Genomic DNA, 25,006 nt, shown 5'->3' with positions numbered 1-25,006 from the left:
TCACACACCCCTACCTCTCCACTCATTCCTCACCTCCCCCTGCCCGCTCATTTCCCTCCACACTCGACTTCTCTCCCACACCCTCGAGACACTCATCTTTCATATTTCACCTTTTCTATCTAAGCCACGCCCAGACAAATCCAAATCCTCTGTCATTAAGATTTAACATACGGTACTTTTTTCAGTTATTTATTAGCAACTACATATGCCACTGTTGATTTGTGGGTGAGAGAAAGGATACTTTCACATAGTGGTGCTTGCGTCCAGGTGTTTTGGTGGCACAAGTGTATGTGAGCACTTTTCCTCCAAGGAAAGGTAGCACAGTCTGTGAAAGACAATCATCTGCATGACATTAACTGGGAGGATTTTGCTCTTTTAGGAATTTGAATCCTAAATAGCCATTATTATTACACTGCGGTCCCCACAGTTATGATTTGTGTCATTGGGATTATGCTCGTTAAACACTATGGTGTATGGAAATCACAAATAATCATTGATAAGTGAGTGTTTCTCTTCCTCCAGGGTGAATCTGGAAAGCCTGGTGAGCGTGGACCTAGCGGACTTCCTGGACCTGTTGTAAGTTATAGAAAAAGTCTTCCGAAACAAAGTTTTTCAACAAATTTCCAAAAAAAAAAATGCAAAATAAAGCAACAGATATTTTAGTGCGAAGAAACTGATTAACCTCCAAATATAAACTCAACACAAATTAAAATCATAGTGCAAATCCTAAAATAATAAGTTAGAGCAAATGATCTAATGGCGTCTTAAAAAAGATTAAAAGTTAAAGAATAAAAACAACCCCGTTATGTTTCTTTTTTGTATAAGAAGTCGAGGCTCATGAAATAGCTGGAACACAGAATGGACCAGAACATAACACAACAAGAAGAACATAGTGGAAAGGGGAAGCATACCAACAGTGGGGTAGAGGAACACAACAGAGGGATAAATTCAGGACACGACAAATGGGTTTGCGAGTCGAAGGGAAAAATGGATATATTTACGGATGATCTCTGATGGTTGCTTGATTTTTCACGGGGTATCGGCTTCAATGTCCATTGGCACACAAAATTTCAACTTTCCACAACACCCAGAAAGTACTGATCATTAATATCAGTCAGTCAGTCAGTGGTGAGAAAGAGCTTTATACATTTGATGACATTCATCCTCCCAGGTATTGCTATAGATCCTTGCAAAAGAAAATAGTTTGTACATTATTTGAGTAAAGTAATTACAAATTCAGATAAATAATCAGCAAAGGTAATATTTATTCGTTACAGGGTTATTACTTAAAATGTTAGCCATTAATTTTGACATTGTTTGAAACAACACTGACATATTGCAACTATTTCATTATATAGGTGAAAACAAAATTTTCTTTCCTCAAGAACGTTACACAACAAAAGGTTTTATAAATTATTATTATTATCATTATTATTATTACATACTATTATTAAATCGATTTTGTGTATATTTAGGGTCCTGCTGGCAAAAATGGTGATGCTGGAGCACCAGGACCTGCTGGACCTGCTGTAAGAATACCTCCTTGATTTATCGCTTTCTCCTTCATAAATTGAAATTGCATTCCTGATGATATCCATCATACATTTTGACCCTAATATGCATTTACAGGGAGCTGCTGGAGAACGTGGTGAAGTGGGAATTAGTGGTGGTCCTGGATTCCAGGTAATGCTCACTCAAATGACCCATCGATGTCAACTTCTATCCAGTTGGATTTATACCAACTCCTCAGTCCAATAACCTGGACAGTTTACTCCATTAGGCACTAATTGAGTAAACACACTAATTCCTCACTCCAATAGGCTCAACACTATATTCTGACTCCTCACTTCAATAAACTCAACATTTTGTACCACCTCTCATCCACCAGGACACCACCAAATTAGCACACTTGCCTTTGAGCTTTCCAGATTGCGTTTCATTCTAAACCCGATTATGAAATGGTGGTTCACCAACCGTGTTTCATTGGCCATGCATTCCATAAATGATTGCAGCATCTTTTAGAGGGAGTGGTAAAGCTGAACACCATTCTGCTAACATTAACTGGAGGATGTTAAAGATCCCAAATGTCTTTCACATAGAGTAGGTGACTATCACTGACTTCCTGAACAAGTTACATATTCTTGCTATAATATACAGGGGAACTGCGTCAGTGGCACAGCTGCTCCTCACTAAAGTTGCCACCACATGGCTGAATTCATAATTGCATTTCTGTCTAATATACATTTGCTTACAGCAACCAACTCCTACCTTCATTTGTCTCAACAGTTTATGTGAATGGTTGACACTCACTCTCATAATTCTCAACAGTTTAGAGAGTCCCTTTACTCCAGCAGCCTCAATGATTCTTTGTTCCAAAACCTCACCAGTTTGCACTGACTCCTCGTTCCAAAACCTCAACAGTTTGCACTGACTCCTGACTCAAATACACTCAAAAGTTTCGAGTAGCTCCTCACTCCAGTTAACAACTGAACAGTAACTTTGCATTATTCTTCCATCTGGAGCTTATCCTTTTGTCCTCCAGGGAATGTCTGGACCCGCTGGTGTTCCCGGTGAAGCTGGAAGCCCTGGAGATGTAGTACGTAATCCATATATCCAAACCCTTTGCTAATAACTTATTTTAACTGGGCACTAACACTTCAACTCATTAATTGAATTAGATACTGCAATATTAGCTCTGTTATGTTTTGTCGACTTTGGGGAGGGGGAGTGGGGGGAGGGAGGAGGGGGTTGCCTGAAATACCATATGACACTCAGGTTTGACTGAAATAATATCTATCAATAAGTACTTATTTTATGAGAATAAAGAAAGTCGAGTTTGAATTTTTTTTTTAAATTGATAAAGCCTTTATGTCATGTTTTGGAAGTTGACTCCTTGTGAGTCTTGATCAGTTCTTCCTTTAATTCTTACCGGATTTCAGTTAATGAAGGATTTAAAAGGTCTCAGTTATGTTGGCCGTAAATTGGATGGGCATATCTGTCTCTAAGTTTGTGAACAAACTTGATCTGTAAAGACCATGAAGCTCAACATTGTTTGAAAAGTTGTGAGGCCGTGCTGCTTTTATAGATTCATTAAGTGTTTAATTTATGTATTTGAAGTCGACGAGGTGTTACAATCATTACCATTGAGTTAACTATTAATTATTTTTCTTTAGTTTTTGCAGTGGATGTTTTAAGTTTATAAGGCTAAGATATCCAGTCAGTAAGCTCATCTTCATGCCTTAGTTTGATTGTAGAGTAATCACGAGACTTTTGTAATTTTGCCAGGTGACAAGCCCACAACTAAGCTATTTGTGAACTCACCTGTGTGTGCAGTGTAGACCTTATCGTTCGTGAAAAAACTCATATGATTACATGTTATTACAGGGTCCTCCTGGAGAAACTGGAATGCCAGGACCTGCTGGATCAAGGGTAAGAATCAGAAATATCAACAAACATGCCCAACTATCTTACACCACCATAGCAAATATGTAAATAATTGTTTTTTATTGGGTTTTTTTAATGGTATCTATTCAATGACAAAGGTTAATGCAGATTTGTGTGCACCGACCAGGGAGAGCGTGGATCTTCTGGCGAGCGAGGTGAAGCAGGACCAACTGGACCTCCTGGTCCCTCAGGAAGTCCCGGAGCTAATGGTCAAGATGGTGCTAAGGTGAGACATGCTATTAAGTGTTGTGTCAGAGTTGAAAATTGGCTCCATTCACTGGGCAATCTTAAAAATCTAAATGATCTTGTGTGACCTGAGAGCACAATGTTCCTAAGTGAAACAGAAACCTGTTGTTAAATGTTCATACCTTGTTCATACGTTGTGTTTTTTTCAGGGTCCTGCTGGACCAGCTGGTGCAACTGGTGCTGCTGGATCACCGGGCTTACAGGGAATTTCTGGAGAACGTGGTGCTAATGGAAATCCAGGACCTAAGGGAGACAGGGTAAGATTATTTCAGAGTTAATCTCAGGGATCCAGACAGTATGTTTGCCAATACGACAGGGTGCAATTATTTATCTTTAATGTGGTCCACAATAGAACAACCACAATTGTTATATTGGTTAACAGCAAAACTTTACAGGAAATAAAAATGGGGTTTAAACATCGAAAATGTGTGGACTAATCTCGTGATTTGGCCAATTCACAGGGAGAGACTGGACCCACTGGCAGCGATGGCGCACCTGGAAAAGATGGACCAACAGTAAGCATTGGTTGTCCTGCATGTCGGCTCACATTTAATGATTTTTGAAGCGCCACTGTGCTTATTTTTTTCATTTTTTTTTTTACATTTTACTCATCTGTTGTATTTTCTATGACAGGGTTTGACTGGTCCCATTGGCCCACCCGGTCCATCAGGTCCAAGCGGTGAAAAGGTAAGTCATTACATCTGGTCTCAGTTTAATTCCATCGAAGCTCAGTGTCTGGGCAAAGATGAACAAATTGTTATAAATCAGGATAGATCTAAAGGTGGAGATGAGAGTGTGCTGTCATTGGGAGCCAAACAATCAGAAAGACCTTTATTATTAAGAATATTAGGAACTATCTGGGATTTGAACCAATTTTCATGTCATACTGACAGCACAGGCTCATCAACAAACATATTCATAATCGGCCCCTTTAGATTAAGGTTGTCCTTTCACCTCGACAACCCTGATTTATTTTATCACACCTGGTATTACCTACATGTCCCATTTTGCTCTTCTCTCCAGTCCTTTGATCAAGTGGTTTCACCATCATCTCAAGTCAATCACGTCTTCTTATTAACTTTCTAAATCATTAACTTCTTCATGTTTCGGCTTAATTCTTGACAGCTCTATATTTTATTGAAAAGTCTTGATCTCTTTATCTGTCTCACTCTCTCCAGGGTGAGAGTGGACCTGCAGGTGTTTCCGGTCCAGCTGGAAGCCGTGGCCCCGCTGTGAGTTACTCTTAAACATAATGTGCAACAAACTAAATGTGACATACCTTACATAGTAAGCTCACTCACACTTGCATGCCTTACAGAACACACACCTAGCATACAACGGAATACTAGTTTCTGTGAAGGATAATTTTGGTCCGCACTGGTGAACAAGCTAAACGATGAGTTATAATCAACGAAGAGTCGATAAAATAACGTTTACCATCATGGCAAACGAGGTGTGGCTGACACTTTTGAGTGTATATTTTGCTTGGATGAAAGGTCAGCAGCATCTTATTTACCACAATGATAAACACTTTTATCAATTTTCATTTCATTTAATCCATTGCTTATGCACTTAACAGGCTTTGCATATTGAACACTACCTTAATGCATCTTGTATATGGGCGTTACATACAGAGCACACACATTTAAAGATGCATTATGTACAAAATATACACTCATGTGTTGCACGAGTTGGAAGGTAGAACATTTTACCCGTGTCCACCAGAACATTCATAATATAGAATATTAGCAGGGAGTGGCACCCGACGTTGCCCGGTGCTGTTCTAATCCTGTTGGCATTTTGTAGAAATCAAATTTTTTTTCGATGTTTTTTTTTTGTGGGCACCTAAAAAACACTTCCCCATACCCACAAAGGAATGTGGCCAGGGATCATTTACTATTACCTTTCACATAGCAACAAAGGCTTTCACACTATCGAGAGATTACATTTTCAAAAAAGATGTTTGTTTTGCCTAAAACACTCCTTGACACTCATTGATGACCCTCTGAAAGTTTGACAAAAATCCATTTGGCCATCTCTGAGAAAAATGGCAAAACACACACACACACACACACACACACACACACACACACACACACACACACACACACACACACACACACACACACACACACACACACACACACACACACACACACACACACACACACACACACTTCATCATCATGCACAGGATTAATATTTCTGACCTTATAATGATGTAAAATTTTTTAATAATCCAACAACTTGTCTTCTTTAATCAATTTATTGGACATTAAGTTCATCGAAGTTCTGACATGTGACTGATGTTCAAATAGCTACCACGCTTCCGATGAGAAAATAACTTTCCAGCACAAGAATCCTGGCCCAGCATCGTGGAGTGTAAAGTGATGTGATGATAGAGTTGTTCACTTGAGAAAGTGGAGAATTTTGTTTTGAGCAGGTTCTTGTGTGTTTACAGGGAGAACGTGGAGAACCAGGGCCTCCAGGTGCTGCTGGATTTTCTGGACCATCTGTAAGTAGCCGATTGTGCAAGTGTGCCGGTTTTACTCCCTGCTAGTGAATGGACAACACTACAGGAGTCGTGTTTAAAGCTTCAGTATTCTCGGGATAAGAAAACAAAATCTGATGAACAAGAATATTGCACTTTTTCTATCTAATGATTTAGGCTCATGGAGGAGCTAAGTAACAAAGGGCAGTAGATTTACAGCTTACCAGAGAGTGGGTTGGGGGGATTTGGGTGAGGAGCAATGGACATACACAAGGATGAGGAAAGGAGGAATCGCACAAAAACGATAAACAATGGTCTGGAGGGGAACAGAATGTGAATGAGCATGTGTCGCAGAGATCGTGGATGCGCATGGGTGAATGCATGAGGTAATGATGCGCATTGCATTTGAAAGTTGGAAGTGAAGGGATGAAACGATGGATACAATGAGATGATTCCACAATTGTGAGACTAAGGGGATAAATTAATGCAGGTAGGCAACCAGTCTTGACTTTGGGAGGGTGATCAGGTGAGGGTTTCTTGAGAAACATATGCGACACAGAGTAGCTTGGGGAGAACAGAGGTAAGAGAGGGTATGAGGACCAAAGTCAGGCAGAAGCTTGTTTACAAAAAGACGAACTTGCCACTAGTGGGAGATTGACATAGTTAATGGGAATCTGATTGGTGCACCTTCAGATACCTATGGTGTTGAAGGTTATTATGACATTGAGTGGCATCTCATGACATTTATTGATATATTTGGTGTCTTAAAGACATTAAATCAGTCGTATAAATACATACAATTTGAGAAACAACCATGAGATTTCTCATTATTGGAACCAAACAAATCCAGGCGAAATTAAAATGAGTATTTTATTGTAAAATATTTTATGATAACGTTATTACGAAATGTTTCCATTTGGTTTTGCGTCGTGACATCATTGGATTGTGTTAAACTTTTTGAGCTTTGCCTTTTTGTGTAAAGCATTATGATTGAGAAAATTTATTCCAAACGGTAAAATAAGTATGTTCATTTTATTTGATAACTTACAACCTTTGAACCAATATTCCAATTCTCAAAATGTATCTGAAAGTTTGAAAAATCTGTAAAAGTATTTTACATGTCTTGAATTTTATTTGTTCTTCACAAAATTGGCAAAAAGACTGGCTGGTGTGAAGGCTTACGGAGGTGTGAGTCCGATGCGGCAGTGGAATTAATGGGGATTGGAAGTCGCATGTCTTGAATACTTCATAGATAGTTGGGACATGCACCTGCAGGGAAATGACGGAATGCCCGGTGGAAAGGGAGAACATGGCGAAACTGGACCACGTGGTGAGGCTGGACCTGCAGGACCAGCTGGTGGAGTTGGACCTCCTGGCGCTGTCGTAAGTGATTTTGTGGATGTTCAATCTGAAGGTTGAAAGGTACAACTTGTTGAAGTGACTGCTGGACCGCCGTTGGATGGTGTCAGCCTTTATATGCAGGAACATCCTTCTGTGTCGGCTTCACATCCTTGTCCAACACCCCCATACAATGATGCACTGTATGGAAAAGTACAATGTACCCCAAGGTAAATGTTCTGCCGGTATATTGTCCACAGGGACCTGTTGGTGCACCTGGACCCAAAGGTGATCGTGGTTCTGCTGGTAGCCCTGTAAGTACTCTCAAAAGTTCGACGTTTACTGTCATAACTTTCCTCTTTAACAATAGTAACTGCAGCACAAACAAAGTTAAAATAAATTGTCTCTGCAAATTATGTGCATTAAACATATTCATGACATGACAGCTCTCATGATTATGTGCTGTTGCTTCATGAGTCCTGCTCTCCACACAGGGTGCAGCCGGATTTCCTGGTGGCGCTGGAGTAATGGGACCCGTTGGCGCTACCGTATGTTTTGTTTTCTTTCTTATTATGGACCTGCCTGATTGTTGTTTTAAATTATAACGTGAAATATTTTAAAATATACACTCTATTACTACTGCACTCAACAAACGACTAAACAAACGATATCCAATATGCCAGATCAGAAGTTCATCATCATGTGAGGTAGCTCAATATAACAACTTCCTGCTGCATGTATGCAGGGAAACCCAGGTGCTGTTGGCCCCGCTGGTCCAGAAGGAAAACCTGGTGGTCCAGGTCCTCGTGGTGAAACCGGTCCATCTGGTCGCAACGGTCTTCCTGGTCCTCCTGGACCCAGTGGCCCAGCTGGCAATAGAGGAGAACCAGGAAACGATGGTCCTGCGGTAAGTGCACTCATCCTCACGAGTTGTCGTCTGATACGGTGGTGATGTTGTCGTTCATTTTCACATATGAGTTTATTCTCATGTACGATTTGTGGACACCAATTTTGGTGGAGAACACAGATGCATCTGCACATTTACAATCAAAACCTGGGTTTAATGGTGTAGGTCGGAAACACAAGCTTCCCAATAAACTTCTGTTGGCCTGTAGCATTCTTGTTTGAACCCCTGCCTCCTGATCTAAGGAACCCAGGTTCAAATCCCATAGTGCACTTGTGTTTGTCCATTGTCTACTAATGTCCTTGTAATTCGTGTTAAAGTGCATTGATGTCGACTAACGTCTTTATCCTCAATGCAATACATGTGCAAGCTCCTCCATGAGCCTTACAACACTGTAAAAATAGTCTTTGAAATTAAAACCGAGCTGTTGGTGGTACAGTGACTTGATCTCCATTGGAGTGAAGTGCAGAAAACCATTTGAAACTTTCAGGTTGTCCTATTTCCCAGAAGGGCAAAGGTCTTATCTGAAGTCAAGGTCATACCAGAAAACCTGAAGCAGCTGTTTGATGTTTTCTTTCACTTTTGTTGGCAGTGATGCAGGTTAAATTGTCACTATCCAGAAAATAAGGAAAACAGTCACTCATGCTTTTGATAGATTGTTAAGAGAAATTGATGAATGTCTCTTAAAACGATTTTTTAAAAAAAATCCTTTTGAGTTGACGATTTAGAATGAAGTTTGTAAGTGCGTCGTCACTGATACTGTTACACGAACTAGTCAAACACTTTGTTATTCAAAAGGCCTTGTACTTGCATATAATTTGACCAGTAGTTAATTTCTGTTTTTAAACATCAAGTGACAAGTCCATGCATGTCTAGAAAACTTACATGCATGTTAAAACCTAAATCCCTATAGTGGTCTATGTCTTTATTATCATATTATTTTGCTGGATGAGTGCTTTGATCACCTTCAAATCTGTATTGAGCCTTGAAGAACAGATAGGGCATTAATGGTTCAATGTTAGAAAAGGATCGAAATGAGAAACCATGGTCTGTTGTCTGAGTTTTGATGCATCTACCGAGTCAAAATCAATATCTAATCTTGCAGAGGGCAACAAAGATCGTAATACCAGTGATAAGACCAAGAGAAGCATGTTGAGGTCAGAGATAATCAGGTCAGTCGCTAAATGACTGTTCACCTTGTTCACATTCATGGATGAGCAGTCCATATTGAACACTCTGCTGAAGGAGATACCTTATTCAGGTGCCAATTTAGCAGAACACCATTCAGCGTGAGACATCTGATGCAACGAAAGTCAATTCCACGATGGTATCTTGTAATTCTCCACTTCATTAGTGCACAAGTTCCAATCGGTGAATCGATGTTCCACGACACAATGACCTGATTTGCACTGATGATAATGCTAATATAATGACTATGCGATATTTCGCTTCAAATCAGCAACACTAGTTTGTGTTTCAAAACAAATCCAGTTCATGACAACACCGACGTCGTCGTGCATCCATCTGTCAGGTAGTAAGTGGGATGTCAACCGAAATCGAAGTGTACAACTTTCATTTGTATGTAATTTACTTGTGTGTACTTCTGACATCTCCAAACTTTCTAAGACAATGTACTATGCTCAAGGGTGGATTATTGTTGTGATTTATCCAGTACACCACGTACCGGTCAATGTGATACATAATTAATTAATATCGATATCAAGTGCAACAACTTTCAGCGTCTCCACTGCACTCCTTCTTTCTGACGTCTCTGCTGAGCTCCTGTGACATGAGCAAAATTAATTTTTATTCTCCATGTAAAATTACGTTTACAAAAAAAAAAATGGTTTAATTTAGACTCTTGTCAAGTTAATTTGCAAAGCTTCTGTAATTATTGTCACGATAGCACTGAACCTGGCAGAACTCACCTAGCGCACTTACTTGTGATCTGTCATGCTCTTTAGGTTGGGACTCCGCAGGGATGCCATTGCATCACAAAGCATTCTGTGTCTCAGATGGACAATGAGCCGGTTGTCCAGTCTGCTAGCCAGGGTCATCGCTGGCCACTGGCCCACAGGGCACGTGGCCCGAATGTTATTTTCTATGCCCCTAATCTATTTTAACCTCTTGGCTATGATAGGCTATGATTGTAATGATTAGCCTATTTTCTACACGTGCCACTGTGCTAAGTGATTTATTGGGGGCGAGGGGAGCCTGGGCCCCGAATCTTTTTGGAAGCTCGCAATGCCTCTACCGCTAGCATTAACTGGTGGATAATGAAGATCCAATTAGGTGTCTTTTTCCAGCACGCTGAACAAGTTAAAAATTCCTGCTCCAGCGACCATCCCAAAGAAGGCAATCAAAAACCACCTCGTGTATATTCTTGTCCTGGACTCTGTCTGTAGTCCCTAACACCCTAGAAAGTGTGTGAGATTAATCCAATGTGAAGATGTACCAAAGTTATTGGACTCCATTTCCTTACAGAAATGTTTCACGATATATGATGGCATTCTTCTCACATTTCCATCAGATTTCACGAAAGGTCATAGAAGGTTTTTCCGAGGGTTCTTCACCTGTATTAACAATTGTTTTCTCTGCGCAGGGGCCGATCGGAATTACTGGATCAGTTGGCGCTGTCGGTAGTCGTGGTATGTCTGGACTTCCCGGGATGCGTGGTGAACGAGGCCTCCCAGGTCTTCCTGGACCCACTGTGAGTGTCATCGAAAAATACTTGTCACTTTCTTACATGTAACTCTTCCTTCACCATTAATAATCTCTTGTGGCAGTGAAGCTCTTCACGTAAATTGATATACACATCAAGGTGATTGTCTCGCTTTGTTGTCGATTTGCCACGGTTGTCTGGTTGTGTGTACAAAAGGCCGAAAAGGATCGATAATTTGATCTTTAGCATCGACATGTTTATTATCTTCTTCAAAAGAGACACTCTTTGGCAGAACTCCAAGGTGGGACAAATTTGGAATCCACTTCGAGTTTACTCACGGAAACAATTCAACCCTTCCTTCCAAATTATCACTGAATCCACCACTTTACATTGAATTTTATTTAATATGAATACAGTAATTACTTGTTGTAGGAAGGAAAGGTTTGGCAATTGTTTGGAAGTTCTCAGAACTGAAGCCTTGGTTCATTGCATCTCACATCCATGTTTCAGGGTGAGCCTGGCAAACAAGGCCCCGTCGGCACACAAGGAGAGAGGGGAGGCGCAGGACCAGCTGGACCACCAGGAATTCCTGGAAACCCTGGAGAGGGTGGACGCGATGTATGTTCCTCAGTCGTTGTTTTTTCATCATGTCATTAACCTGAATTAACAAATTTCATTGTTGGCTTAAAATCTGTTAAATAAATCTAATATATAATTTGGAGGCATTGATTCATGGACTATGGTAGCCTTCAAATGGGATGTACCTCCTTGACATTCAGCATCACAATAATTTTACTGATTGACTTACTGGAAAATATCATACACACCACATGACAAACACGTTTTGATGTGCTTGAAGTGCTTCATGCTTTCTTCAGGGTGCACCTGGACAAGACGGAGCACCTGGCCGTGATGGAGGTCCAGGACCCAAGGTAAGTTATAAGAAGTTATCAAAAAAACACCTTCACAGATTTTGGAGGCAAATTACAAATATTTAACATTATTCTACATTTGTAGAAAAACGATTGATATTTAATTTTATACCCAGAACATATTGGCATGTAAGTGAGCAGTCCATGCGAAAGTGTATCACTTAATCAGGGTGACCGTGGACCTCCTGGGGCTGCTGGACATCCAGGAATGGCAGGATCTTCCGGACCTCCAGGACCAAGTGGACCTGCTGGAAAGAATGGCGAGCGTGGTGAAACGGTATGGTGGAGCACTGTCCCATATTTTACACCTGCACTGGTTGTTATCTCTTGATGTCACATCAGTGATGTATTTTTTCATGTGTTACAGGGCCCTGCTGGACCTGATGGCCCTGCTGGACCTGGTGGACCCCGTGGACCAGTCGTAAGTTCTACTTAATTAATTGTATGATTTGCATAAGGTATTGAGAAGTTCTCTTTGATTCATAAAATATATTTTTGAGGAAAAGGCAACATCTGATGAAAATCTCTACCTTCTGATTTCCTGTGACTTTCAATTAACTCATTGTGGAATATCAATTGAAGGCTCACAGCATGTGCCACCTTCAGGGACCTGTTGGACCTCGTGGAGAGAAAGGAGATTCTGGAGAAGCTGGAGAACGTGGCATGAAAGGACATCGTGGTTTCTCTGGCATGCCTGGCCTTCCCGGACCACCAGTATGCTCATATCTAGATTGCTGAACAAGATCTATGGGATGCAAATCTATAATCTCATGCAACTCTATGATTCCTTATTAAGAAAAGTTAATATTACAGTTCGACCAACTAAAACAAGGTCCATCAATTTGAAATGGCTTTATTATTCTTTCTTTTATGAGTCTTTTTGCGATCTTTCTTATATTTGATACAAACATCGACTTAATAAGTCAATGTCATAGATTGTTGGATAATGGTCAAATATTCTGTAACACATACTTGTTTCATAGGGTGCGAATGGAGAAGCTGGACCTGCTGGTCCCAGTGGAGCTGCTGGAGCAAGGGTAAGTCCCAGATAGTTTCATGTTGACCACATTCATAACCTGCTGTTGGCTTATGGTTAGGGTGGTGGCTTGGGATCCTATGGTCCTGAGTTCAAGCCCTGTTGGCTGCTGAATTAACACCAGGGGGTTGACTCAACCTGACATCCTTCCGAAGGTTGGCGAAATGAGTACCAGTGTAGCAGCCAAAAGGCTGTACACTAAGGGAAGGGGTATTGACGGATTGATTAAATCTGGGATTGGTGTGGTGCAGGCATGACAGGCCGAATGGCCTCCTCCTGTGCATAATTTCCTTGTAATCCTTGTATTGTTAAAGTTACAATCTTGGTTATTAAAATCATTGCAAAGCATGTAATCTCAAAATATATTTTTAAACTTGGAATTGATCATAACTATTACATCATGATGAGATAATGTAGTAAATCTAAAGAATACAAGAGGTACTAAGTTATTTTGTCATGACTATCCAGGGTGCTGCTGGTGCTGCTGGAAGTTCAGGAAAAGATGGCTCCAATGGGCATACCGGGCCCACCGGACCTCCTGGCCCTCGTGGACGCAATGGAGATCAAGGACCTTCTGTAAGTGTGCATTAGGCCTACAAATTACCAGCAATATCGAATAGGTTGTCGATTGCTCTATTGGTTTCTACAATTAATAGAACAAGACCCATGGTTTTCCTGCATGTTTCTTGTTGACCAAAGGGCCCCCCAGGACCCCCTGGACCTCCCGGTCCTCCTGGCTCCAGTGGAAGCTATGGCATGTTTGGAGATGAGCCAGACAATGCTATTCTGCGAGCACATGACCTTGAGGTGGATGCCACTCTTCAGTCTCTGACAACCCAAGTGGACAGCATTGTCAGCCCAGATGGCACTGCAAAACATCCCGCTCGAACCTGCCGTGACCTTATGCTCTGCCATCCCGAGTACAAGAGTGGTACGTTGTAGGATCTTCAAGTAGCTATAGATGAGATGTGAACTCAGAATCCCAACTTCCAGAACTATATACTCATATGGGAATTCCAAACATATCATGTGTTGGAACGTTTCATTCACTGGCTGCGGGTATAATTCAATGAAAATGTATGTTCTCCACAGGTGACTATTACATCGATCCCAATGAGGGGTGCAAGACCGATGCAATCAAGGTTTGGTGCGACATGGAGACCGGAGCCAGCTGTATCCACGCAAACCCCAGCACCATCGAGCAGAGGAACTGGCTGTTGAGCCACAACAAACAGAAACACGTCTGGTTTGGAGAGGACATCAGCCCAGAATCTCAGGTGCTTTCCTACTGCATGTACTGCAAGCAAAGCCGTTACAAAGACTGGGACTACTGAGTCTTCTTATTCTTATTCTTTAATGGCCACAATTATTCACACGTTCTTGTGGGGTGTGTGGGGGGGGGGAAGGTTTTTGGCCAGTCTTTCGCCAACCGACTGGCCCGGTCTGACGTTCGATCCTGGGACTACTCAGTATATTCTAAAAATGTTCCCACGGGCACTTTCATCGAATAATGCTTGTGTGCAGCCTGTCCGTCTAAATTCAGGTTTAATACACACCTCAATTACTCTTTTGAATCCAGGCTTTTAACCACACGGCAGGTTCCACAAACGGGATGAAAGAGGAACAAAAGAGTTGAGGTCGATGGTAATCCTGTATTTCAGTTGATTATCCAGGTCGATATTAGTTGAGAAGAGTTAACTGCATACCTCAACTTACCGAGCGCTCTTGTAAAATCAAGCTTTATCGACTAAACATCCAGGCTTTCAGCACATCTCAACTCTTTTGTTCCTCGTTTCTCTCGTTTGAGTAATTGCCATCCAGCAGTTGTTCAATCACACTCTTCCCTTGAAACGTTTTGAGCAGGTGGTCCGTTAACATCTCATTCTCTCCTTTCTTTCTCTTGTCTTCTATTCTCTCCCAGTTGATATGTCCATCTTCTCTTCGCCATGTTCCCTGAAATGAAATCTCTTCTCCCTGAAATGTCCATCTTCTCTTCGCCATGTTCCCCGTCCCATCCCCATCCCTCTCCCTTCCACAGTTCACCTAATGTGTCTGTTCCCCACTGTTTTGTCCCTTCCACTCCCGCCCCTCTTGTCTCATGCCTCCTTGCTGTGAGTTGTGTGTTAGCTCTCATAGGAGCCTCAACCAAGGTATACAAAAAAAAAAAAAGTTCTTTCATTCCCTTGATTATTGTATCTTGCTGCTGCCCCAATGTCGGTGCGTCATCTTTTACCCTCTGTCATCTCGAAGACATCTTTAGAACGTCTTGTGATTTTGCTGTTTGTTTTTCTTTCGCACACCTTAACCTTTTCATTGCTTCATTGAAATTTTTTACTGCATCTTTCGGTTTATTTTTGTCACCGCATTTATCAAAAAAATATTTCTCACCGTGGCGATTGGGTTCTCCTCTCCCCACACTTATACCATTTCCTAATGTACATTTGGCTTCATTCCTAACTGCAGATATACGAATTCCTTCATCTGAACTATGTGGTCGATTCACTGGAGGAAGAGGATTCTTTCTGTGAATTTATTTTTTTCAGTAACATGGCCTCTGGTTGTAGCTGCAAATGAAATTCTAACAGGAGCACCTCTTCATGCCACACAGTTCATTTACGGCGATGGCGAAGACACCATGGAGATCCAGATGACCTTCTTGCGGTTGCTGTCTACTGGAGGCTCCCAGAACATCACTTATCAATGCAAAAACAGCATCGCTTACATGGATGCAGCGAATGGCAACCTCAAGAAGGCTCTCTTACTGCAAGGCGCCAACGAAATGGAAATCCGAGCTGAGGGCAACAGCCGCTTCACCTACTCCGTCTTGGAGGACGGATGTTCGGTCAGTCCTTTAATTGAGCACTACTTGAGGATTGTTAATAAAATGCAACTCGGGCTCATCCCTTGGATCAATTCACAACTTACACTTACTGGTAATGTACGTGCCATCTGGTGTGAAGAAATTGGTCCTGCAGCTCAAAGATGGAGAGTCACTTCAATGCACTTACGTTAAAGATTGGGGGTGCACCTGTTGGAGAAGTGTCCTGCATTCCCCATTTGATATAATATTTAATGATGTGGTGTAATGGCATCCTCGGTGGCAAGAGCGCCCTCTCGAAGTCTCAGAGGTCGGTGTTTCAAAACATCAGCCACGTTATACCAAAGACTTTTTTTTAATGGTACGTGCTGCTTCTTTGCTCGATGCTCAGCATCTTAGAATGATAACGCACGGACAAACCATGAGAGGAAGCAATGGCAAACCACCCAGTATAACCAAGTGACTGCTTTGGCAGCACCGATGCTCTGCTAATAGAGTGTGGTGCAGGTTTGCAGGTTTTTCTTTGTGATGGTGCATGCGCCAAAATTTAATAATGCATCTATGACCCATAATTTAATGGCGTGGTACACCACATGTATGTGATGTAATTTAATCATGTATCTATGACGTGTTTCCACAGAGACACACTGGCACATGGAGCAAGACTGTATTCGAATACAGAACACAGAAGACCAGTCGCCTACCCATTGTCGACATTGCTCCTTATGATGTGGGCGGTGCTGATCAGGAGTTCGGTGTAGACATTGGTCCCGTTTGTTTCTTGTAAATGGACATTCACTTTCCCTGCAGCCCCCTCTCGAACTTCTGCACTGACTCGTTCGCTTGCCATGGCAGTCTTTCCACTTGCTGCCATTTTGGACTTCACAAAACAAAAGAACAAACTGTACTTGTCCTTGTGATTGACAGAAATTTGAGCTGAATGTGAATGAAGCTACTCGAATAAAATCTGCCATTTTGTGTTGTTGACATTGTTCATGAGGCCTTAATGAGAAAATGGCGGCGGACTGTGTAGTTGAAGGTAGATCTCCACGACAGCCAGGTCCATTGCTTCAAAGCAGACTAAGCTACCTCAGCACGCATGAGCACGTACCGTGGACCGTAGATGGTCGAGACAGTTGGACAGGATTGTGGTGCTACATTGTCAAAGCCAGCCCATGGCGGACATTTAAATTGCTGAGGCCATTTCCTTTGGTGCTATTTCCCTTTGTAGAGTTTATGGTTGTCATAACAGGCTCTCTCGCTTTTCTGTGTTTTCCAAAAGTAGCAGGTGAATGGCTGCCATTCTTTCTCTTTAACACACCCAGCCACGCGTTTTTCTTCCCAGAGACAGGCCCCCCTATCTCAAATTCTTACGAAAGATTTGTACAAATGAAATCAAAATTTATCAGCAAACACTACCGTTTTATACATTGGAAGTCCACAAAATATTTTTGAAGCTTTCAATCCATGTTTGTTTTTCTGCACTGCAGTTCTAGCTTATATGGTTTTTGGTTTCTGATCACTATGATATTGAAACTTTGTTATTAGAATCTGGGAAGTTAATAAAAAGAAAAAAATGAAACTCTAAAGTTTGGATTCCTTTCTTGATTCCCATACACATATTCTTAATATATTGTTACCTTGGAATTTTCAGGTCATTTTACAACAATGGAGGTGCATTGGATAGATGTGTTAAAAGCAGAACACTCGGGTAGATGGAGAACGGGAAGGGTTCTTTCTTTGACAAGACGGTTAATTAACCCCGTACTAGGCCACATGGGTAAGAGGAGACAGAGATTGTCAAAGGTATTTGATTTCGAGAATGGAGGAGTGCAAGCAGATGATAGAGCCGTTAAACGTCTATTTGAAAAGACAATGTGCTCTCGGATAGGTCGCCTACACGCTTCCACAAAATTAAAATACAGGTTTAAAAATCAATCTTCTTGAAAATTGTGGACATTTATGGACAAGCTTTATGATAATGTTTGTCTCGTGGGAATACTTACCTGCCTATTCGACACCCTGGCAACAGAATGCATGCTTTGTACAAACAACCTCGACAACATTGATAAGGACCAAGTCCAAAGCTGCGACCTCTTAGGGGCTTCGACCTTCAAATGTTCATACAATGAGTAACTAGCAACAGGATAGTGTACGAGGCAAATTACAAACAGACTGTTCAATGAATGATAACCTTCTAAAAGTGACGAATAAGACTCAGTGTGTGGTGGCAATCTTTGCTTTTGCATGCAGAAATATCGGCTCATGGAGGAGCTAACCGTCGAGGACAGCAGGCTTACAGACTGACCTGAGGATCAAAGGGGAACAGGGAGACAAAGACATTGTCCATGAGTGGAAGAGTCATTGAAAGGAAAGGTGCAGGAGGAGAGCAGGGGATAGTGGGAGTAGAAGAGAGCAGGGGTGGGTATAAGAGAAAGCATAAGGTGGTGATGAGAGGTCCTGTTGAAGGGTTGAAGGTAGTGGTTGAGATGACAGACAAAGAGAATTGGCTCTACAGACAGTTGAACATAGGGATGAAGGAATAGACATCTCCAGTCTTTAACTATTCCCACCTTGTTGGGTCTGCCAGGGAAAGTGTTTTTGTCCAAGTCCTTCACGAACAGTCTGTTGAGGCCTGATGGTGATTTGGGCAACAATTATAAATTTGTTGAGAGTGCCAGAAATAACTTACCTGCTCTTCACAAAATACAACGGACTGATGAAGGAATGGAGGTGAGCTTCTATTCAGATAAAAATTGGAGAGGGTAACCATCTTACCATGTATTTGGAGGTCGTGCACATACCTTTGATCTGTCATCTGGGTTCGATTCCCCGACCCGACGATAAACTGCCTGATAGGTGGTTCACAGGCAGGGTGTTGCATCACACATTTTGAGGCAGCCTTCCTCAAATGGACATTAAGCTGGGTGTCCTGTCTGCTGGTATTCATTGAACATTAAATATTTTGTGCCTTTTGTGAAGAAATAGGTGAGTTATCACCGCCACCCAAAACAAATTACAAATAGTCTCCAAAATCACCTTCGGTCAAACATCAGACCTGGCCAGCCTGTTTGTGAAAGATTTGGAAAATAATCTTTCCGACGTACCCCACAAGAAGATGGGAAGTAGTAGTCGTACCAGTAGTCGTAGTAAGATTGGTTTGGGGGGGGGGGCAAAAAGACCATAAGGTGGAATGAGTGAGAACAGCCACTCAGAATGTCAAACCATAAAGGAACAATGTTGGGAAAAGGGCAAACCCAACATCGACGAGCTTTATATATTTATAAATGGTCAGGAGACAGATTCCAGGCAGGACACACAAGAGGAATTTTAAAAAAAGTCGATAAAAAGGCTCACTCAATGATTTGCCATCGAGCTGTCAACCTTGGGTTCGATCCTTGAGGGGGTCAGATTCTTGTTCAGTGGCACAAGGTGGCTCTGCATCCTGGAGCAGGCCATCATTCCGATGAGGACGGACGAAAAGCTGCCTATCCTGTCTGCATTTAGACTATCGACATTAACAATTTCAGGATGTCTTTCCAAAAGAGTATTTTGCGTCAGTCCTCGAGCAAATCTCACTGCTTGCTTGCCAGCTGTATAATGCATTTGGATGGAAGTACTGGCTTGTGCACATGGCACGATGGACACGATGGGCCTGAGAGGCAATTCGCCTCCTCCTGTCTCGTAAGGTTTCCTTATAGTTCATCTGTAGTCATTCTGGAGAAAAGCAGGAAAGAGGAGATATAAAACAGCTCAGAAAGCTTGTAAAAGCCATCAAGCGACATCTCATATAACACAGGGGGAGCGTTTAGGTACGGCCAAGATATCTCAAATGATAGCTTACTCGCCATGAAGCAGTCTCGTCTGGGTTCGAGTTCGATGGAGCCAGAGGCAGAAATAAAAACGGTAGATCTGGTGTAGTTCAGGTAAGGTGGTGCTGCATCATGGAGCACAGCACCCTTGCGTGGATACACGAGGCTGAACGGTTTTGTCTTCATTTTTGATTGCGGGTGTGAATATCCCACTGTGACTTTGGAAAAGAATAAGCAGTTGTGTGCTGGTGCCTCAGCTCATATCCTTGCCTCGGGTTAGCCGTGTTAGCTGGAGTGGAAGGGGGTTGATATGACAGAGGCAGATAATATAATTGCAAACCTTCTGTGTTTTAAATGTGCTCATCCTTGTGCTGCAGGCACAACACCAACATAATGATGCTCCTGCAGTTCGTTCGAAATGGTTGTCTCTAGAGGGGGCTGTTTAATCGTGATACACACACTTTCATTTGGCGGGAGAAATACTTTGACAGTCTTGGAGTTCTTACAAACATTCGTGGGGACACTTTGGTTCATGGGGAGATTCGTGATCAGAAGTGAGAACAAGACTGGACACGTATTAAACAGGAACACGCGTTAAGTTTAAAATAGACCTTAATGTCTTATGTGAGGAGCGTTCAAAACATTCTCCGAACGATCGGACAGACATTCGACATCGTCCAAAAAGCATCCGTTTCAACGTGTGTGTGTGTGTGTGTGTGTGTGTGTGTGTGTGTGTGTGTGTGTGTGTGTGTGTGTGTGTGTGTGTGTGTGTGTGTGTGTGTGTGTGTGTGTGTGTGTGTGTGTATGTGTGTGTGTGTGTGTGTGTGTGTGTGTGTGTGTGTGTGTGTGTCCAGACTCACACTTCATTTTCTTTTTTAGAATTACAAATCGATAATAATAATAATAATAATAGATTTCATACCAAATTGTTTGGTAAACGAGATGCTTTTCCATTCCACATTGTATTAAAGCCTTTCTTGGACAGAAACATTCTGAAAAAGTGATTTCATGGCACATGTGCAGATGGAACGAAAACAGCACTCTGTAGTGCACATACCCCCACCAGGCACTCCGGAGAGCACATACCTCCACCAAGCACTCAGTCGAGCACATGCCTCCACCAAGCACTCAGTAGTGCACATACCCCCACCAGGCACTCCGGAGAGCACATACCCCCACCAGGCACTCAGTAGTGCACATACACCCACCAGGCACTCAGTAGTGCACATACCCCCACTAGGCACTCCGTAGTGCACATACCCGCACCAGGCACTCCATAGTGCACATACCCCCACCAGGCACTCCGTAGTGCACATACCCCCACCAGGCACTCAGTAGTGCACATACCCCCCACCAGGCACTAGGTAGAGTACATACCTCCACCAGGCACTCGGTAGAGCACATACCTCCACCAGGCACTCGTTAGAGTACATACCTCCACCAGGGTGAACAGTTTATGTTTTGCATCCCACTGATAGGCCGGATCTGCATCCAGACCTGAACTGAAATCGAATGAGCTTGCTCTTGTCACCGAATCAACTCGTCCACAACTTTTTGAAATATCGTGCTCCAGATCGTTTTAGCCCCATCTCTCGATGGTGAAGTATCACTTTAATAATTCTCGTATCCGGATTCGGATCTTCACCAAAATTGAATCAATTCGTCCTTGCCACACACTCAACCTGTCCACCACGTTTCGTTCGAATCCATGCATAACTTTTTTGACATATCCTGCTCACAGACAAACAAACAGACAAACAAACTTCCAGTTTGGGGTTTGTCCACATTTAGGTCGGATCCACAACTCCGTCCACCTGAATCAGAGTTAACATTTCAGAATCGGATCCATCGTCGTTTTTCTGTTGTATGTTCGTTTCTGTATGCTGTGTGTATTTGCATTATTTTTTTTCCGTGATAAATTGTATCTTGTTGTCGATATTGTTGAATTCGTTTTTCTGTGCAGCCTCAGCCTTCTCGGAGAGATGGAGCTTAATCATCTCGGTTTTGAGGTTGTTTTGTCGTCATGTTTCTCCCCCCTCCCCCCCCCCCACACACAATTTTTTTACTTTCAAAAAAAGCTGAAAAAAGCTTCCCACTTGCTTCAAAAAAAAAACAAACCCAAATAACTCTTTCACTCGGACACAATTTTCTCGTGCTCCCTTGTGTCTGCACTCCCTGTACATCTCTCCCTTTCCTCTGTCATTTTCTCAATATCTTCAATAAAGAAAATGTTTCTTCCCCTTCTTTGAAAACTTATTAAAATGCCTCATTTCCCTTATTTCTCTGGCATCAGCACTCTATGTTTTCTTCTTTACTAGTGCGTTCCTGTATGTGCGTGGCCGTATGTGCGTGGCCGTACGAGCAAAAAAAAATAGTAATAAACTTTCAAACCGCGTACCAGAAACAACGACACAGGCCGTTCCTTCGCTCTCACATGCCCATACGTGCGTGGCCGTACGTGCATGCAAAAAAATAAAATAAAAAACTTTCAAACAACCACACAGGCCGTTCCTTCGCTCTCGTAAACGACGACTGGATTGGGGCATTGTGTTTATCTATAAATGCGCATAAGAAATCGAGAAATTATTAGAATACAGTAAGTCATCACTATCCGGAAGTCCGTACGTTGTAACCCGTAATGGGGAACGTGGCTGAGGATCTCTTCCCCAACGGCCACGCCTACGCAGCAACGTGTCCTGTCATTGGTTTGGTAAATAAATGGCCATAACTTGGGGACCACTTGTCCGATTAATATCAAACCTTGAAAAGGCACATCCTCAGGGCCCCAGCAATATACCTGGCAAGTTTTAATTAGATCGGACCAGTGGTTGTCGAGAAACGGCGGTCACAGACACACAGACACACAGACACACACAGATTGCTGGAATTATAGATAGATGACAATATATTATCCCTCTTCTTCTTCTTCTTCTTCTTCTTCTTCTTCTTCGTAAGGCGTATTTTGTAAACCTGTCTCTCACCAAAGCACTTTGTCTGTCATCCATCCTCTGGTTCCTCCAGCAGACCTTTCTCCGTGTCTTAAACAACAACTTCTTCCACCCATCCTATGATTTTTATCTCAAAATGTTAAATATGGGAATCTTGAGAAGTCCATTTTGTAGAGGTTGTCTGGACACAATAATTGACAACAAATGACGGGATACATATGCACATCATTTTGTTTTGCGATGCGATCGAAGGTGGCCGCCTGGTAGCCATTTCATTGGAAAAAAAATCCGGTGTCGAACACGTCCTCAACCATTTCTCAGACATGCATTTTCCGATATTGTTCAAACTTAGCATCAGTTAATAAATCATGGCTTACATTTGCACATCATTTTTTTCGAGGTAATATCCAAGATGGCCGACTGGCAGCCATTTTGTTATTTAAATGTGTCCCCAACCATTTCTCAGACATGCATGGCCAGATTTTGCTCAAATTTTCCACAAGCACAGTACATGATGGAATGCACGGGTGTATCACTTTATTTTGCGATCTGATAAAAGATGGCCGACTTTTTTGTAGACTCGCGACTATTTTAGTTGTAAAAAAAAAAAAACACAACCTGGAAGTGAACACGTGCTCAACCATTTCTCAGACTTGCATTTACCGATGTTGTTCAAACCTGTCACAGAGATAAAGAATGATGGCCTACATATGCCTGCCATTCTTTTTCGACATGAGATCCAAGACGGCCGACTGTCAGCCATTTTAGTTGTAAAAAAACAGATGTTGATCACGTCCTCAACAATTTCTCGGACATGCATTTACCGAAGTTATTCGAACTTGGCACACAGATAAGGAATGATGGCTTACATATGCATGTCATTTCGTTTTGAGATCAGTTCTATGATGACCGACTGGCAGCCATTTTGTGACTTAAATGTGTCCCCAACCATTTCTCAGATATGCGTGGTCCAATTTTGTTCAAACTTAGCACAAGTACAGTACACGTTGGCATACATGCGCACCTCACTTTATTTTGCAATCTGATTGAAGATGGCTGACTGGGAGACTGTCAGCCATTTTCGTTTTACATAAATATGATCTAGCCCTTTAACTGCATGCAGCAAAATTACTAAAACAACGGGGGCTCTGATTTTTACATCATTTTTACTTGTTTCTTTCTTTTTTTTGTATGCACAGTCCAGGCTCGTGGATGAAAGAATACGCTGAATCGATCAAGATGTAACAGGACAAAAGGATTAGGAAAGAGAGGAAGACTTGGAGAAACAATAGGTGAAGGGAGGAATGAGGGCCAGGACAAGATGGATACACGTGGAAACTACCAGGAGGGAAAAGCTTCCACGGGCATGAAAAAGAGGAACGAATGAGTGAAGATGAGCAGTGATCCTGGATTTAGGTAGTTTCACCAGAAACGGGTTGATGATGAACCATGTGCACCCAGCAGAAACCTGATGGGGACATAGCGCAGAAAGACCAGAGGGTGGAAGAACAGATAGGAAAGAGGCAGGAGAAGACAGAGAGACCATCGACCTGTCTGCGATGGGAAAATGATAAGCCCGTAGACTCAGCCTCAGTGTGGGAGATTCCATTGATCTTGAAGGCCTTGGTTTCAACAGCGACAAGCTGAGAAAGATGTGAGCCAGGGAAAAAATACAAACATTATAAATATATGTGGAAAATTATGGGCCCAGACTGGCTTTGCCAGAGGACCTGGGTTCAATTCCTGGTCTGGGCCTGTAATTTTTCCCCATAAATTTCTACAAGAAGTTTAGGAAGGCAACTGCAAACTGTAATATTAACCATACAAAATGATGAAATTTTGGTCACCACCATCCACGCCATTCCCCTTTCTCTATTCCCCATGCACTCTCTTTCCCTCAATAGCCTCCTCGTCTTGCATTCCTGATTCCATCTAACACCCTTTCATCATTCCCACCTTCCTTCCCCTTTCAGAATTGGGTTTTCTCGAGTTTAGCTCCTCCTCCTTCTCCGTGCTTATCCCCACGTAATTTGTAGAACGACACCAAATTACATCCAGTGATACAGTTCCCTTATGTTGTCGCTCTTCAGAATGGTGAGACATGGAGACATAAACTGTATATCATTCTTTGACGGCTTAAAACTGTGTATCGTCTTGTAAAGGAAACTGATGAATCTTTTAGTTGTGACAGCCATTCTAAAGTTTACCAAACTGTCACAAAGTGCATTAGCGAAGATTAAACAGGTCATCCTGTTTGTGACATTTGCAGACAATGTTCATTCATTAAAAGCACAGTCCAAACGCCAGTATTTCCGCAAATTGCTCCCTCATATTAGACCCCAACTTCGAACAACTTTCAAAGCGGTTTCCTTCAC

The 25,006-nt window shown here is 42.2% G+C and overlaps 1 protein-coding gene across 1 annotated transcript in view; it reads left to right on the top strand.

Annotated features, from left to right (window-relative positions):
• The window catches only part of LOC147028243 (uncharacterized), a 45,532-nt gene extending 28,079 nt beyond the window's left edge, over positions 1 to 17,453 (top strand). The window contains exons 25-51 of the mRNA XM_085878485.1: positions 523 to 576; positions 1,476 to 1,529; positions 1,630 to 1,683; positions 2,543 to 2,596; positions 3,385 to 3,429; positions 3,572 to 3,670; positions 3,840 to 3,947; positions 4,152 to 4,205; positions 4,324 to 4,377; positions 4,869 to 4,922; positions 6,152 to 6,205; positions 7,457 to 7,564; positions 7,780 to 7,833; positions 8,014 to 8,067; positions 8,265 to 8,426; positions 11,026 to 11,133; positions 11,596 to 11,703; positions 11,964 to 12,017; positions 12,187 to 12,294; positions 12,385 to 12,438; positions 12,624 to 12,731; positions 13,001 to 13,054; positions 13,522 to 13,629; positions 13,753 to 13,984; positions 14,146 to 14,330; positions 15,662 to 15,895; positions 16,512 to 17,453. Coding sequence (XP_085734611.1) covers positions 523 to 576; positions 1,476 to 1,529; positions 1,630 to 1,683; positions 2,543 to 2,596; positions 3,385 to 3,429; positions 3,572 to 3,670; positions 3,840 to 3,947; positions 4,152 to 4,205; positions 4,324 to 4,377; positions 4,869 to 4,922; positions 6,152 to 6,205; positions 7,457 to 7,564; positions 7,780 to 7,833; positions 8,014 to 8,067; positions 8,265 to 8,426; positions 11,026 to 11,133; positions 11,596 to 11,703; positions 11,964 to 12,017; positions 12,187 to 12,294; positions 12,385 to 12,438; positions 12,624 to 12,731; positions 13,001 to 13,054; positions 13,522 to 13,629; positions 13,753 to 13,984; positions 14,146 to 14,330; positions 15,662 to 15,895; positions 16,512 to 16,658 — 2,562 coding nt within the window. The 3' untranslated portion in view covers positions 16,659 to 17,453. The remainder of the gene's footprint in view (positions 1 to 522; positions 577 to 1,475; positions 1,530 to 1,629; positions 1,684 to 2,542; positions 2,597 to 3,384; positions 3,430 to 3,571; positions 3,671 to 3,839; positions 3,948 to 4,151; positions 4,206 to 4,323; positions 4,378 to 4,868; positions 4,923 to 6,151; positions 6,206 to 7,456; positions 7,565 to 7,779; positions 7,834 to 8,013; positions 8,068 to 8,264; positions 8,427 to 11,025; positions 11,134 to 11,595; positions 11,704 to 11,963; positions 12,018 to 12,186; positions 12,295 to 12,384; positions 12,439 to 12,623; positions 12,732 to 13,000; positions 13,055 to 13,521; positions 13,630 to 13,752; positions 13,985 to 14,145; positions 14,331 to 15,661; positions 15,896 to 16,511) is intronic.
• Positions 17,454 to 25,006: the final 7,553 nt, after the last annotated feature.

The sequence above is a fragment of the Eptatretus burgeri genome, chromosome 4 (assembly GCF_056783735.1).
Source record: "Eptatretus burgeri isolate ZD-2024b chromosome 4, Ebu_testis_v1, whole genome shotgun sequence".
Taxonomy (NCBI): domain Eukaryota; kingdom Metazoa; phylum Chordata; class Myxini; order Myxiniformes; family Myxinidae; genus Eptatretus; species Eptatretus burgeri.
Note: the sequence above shows the minus strand (reverse complement) of the source record. Positions and strands in the feature narration are given on the sequence as shown.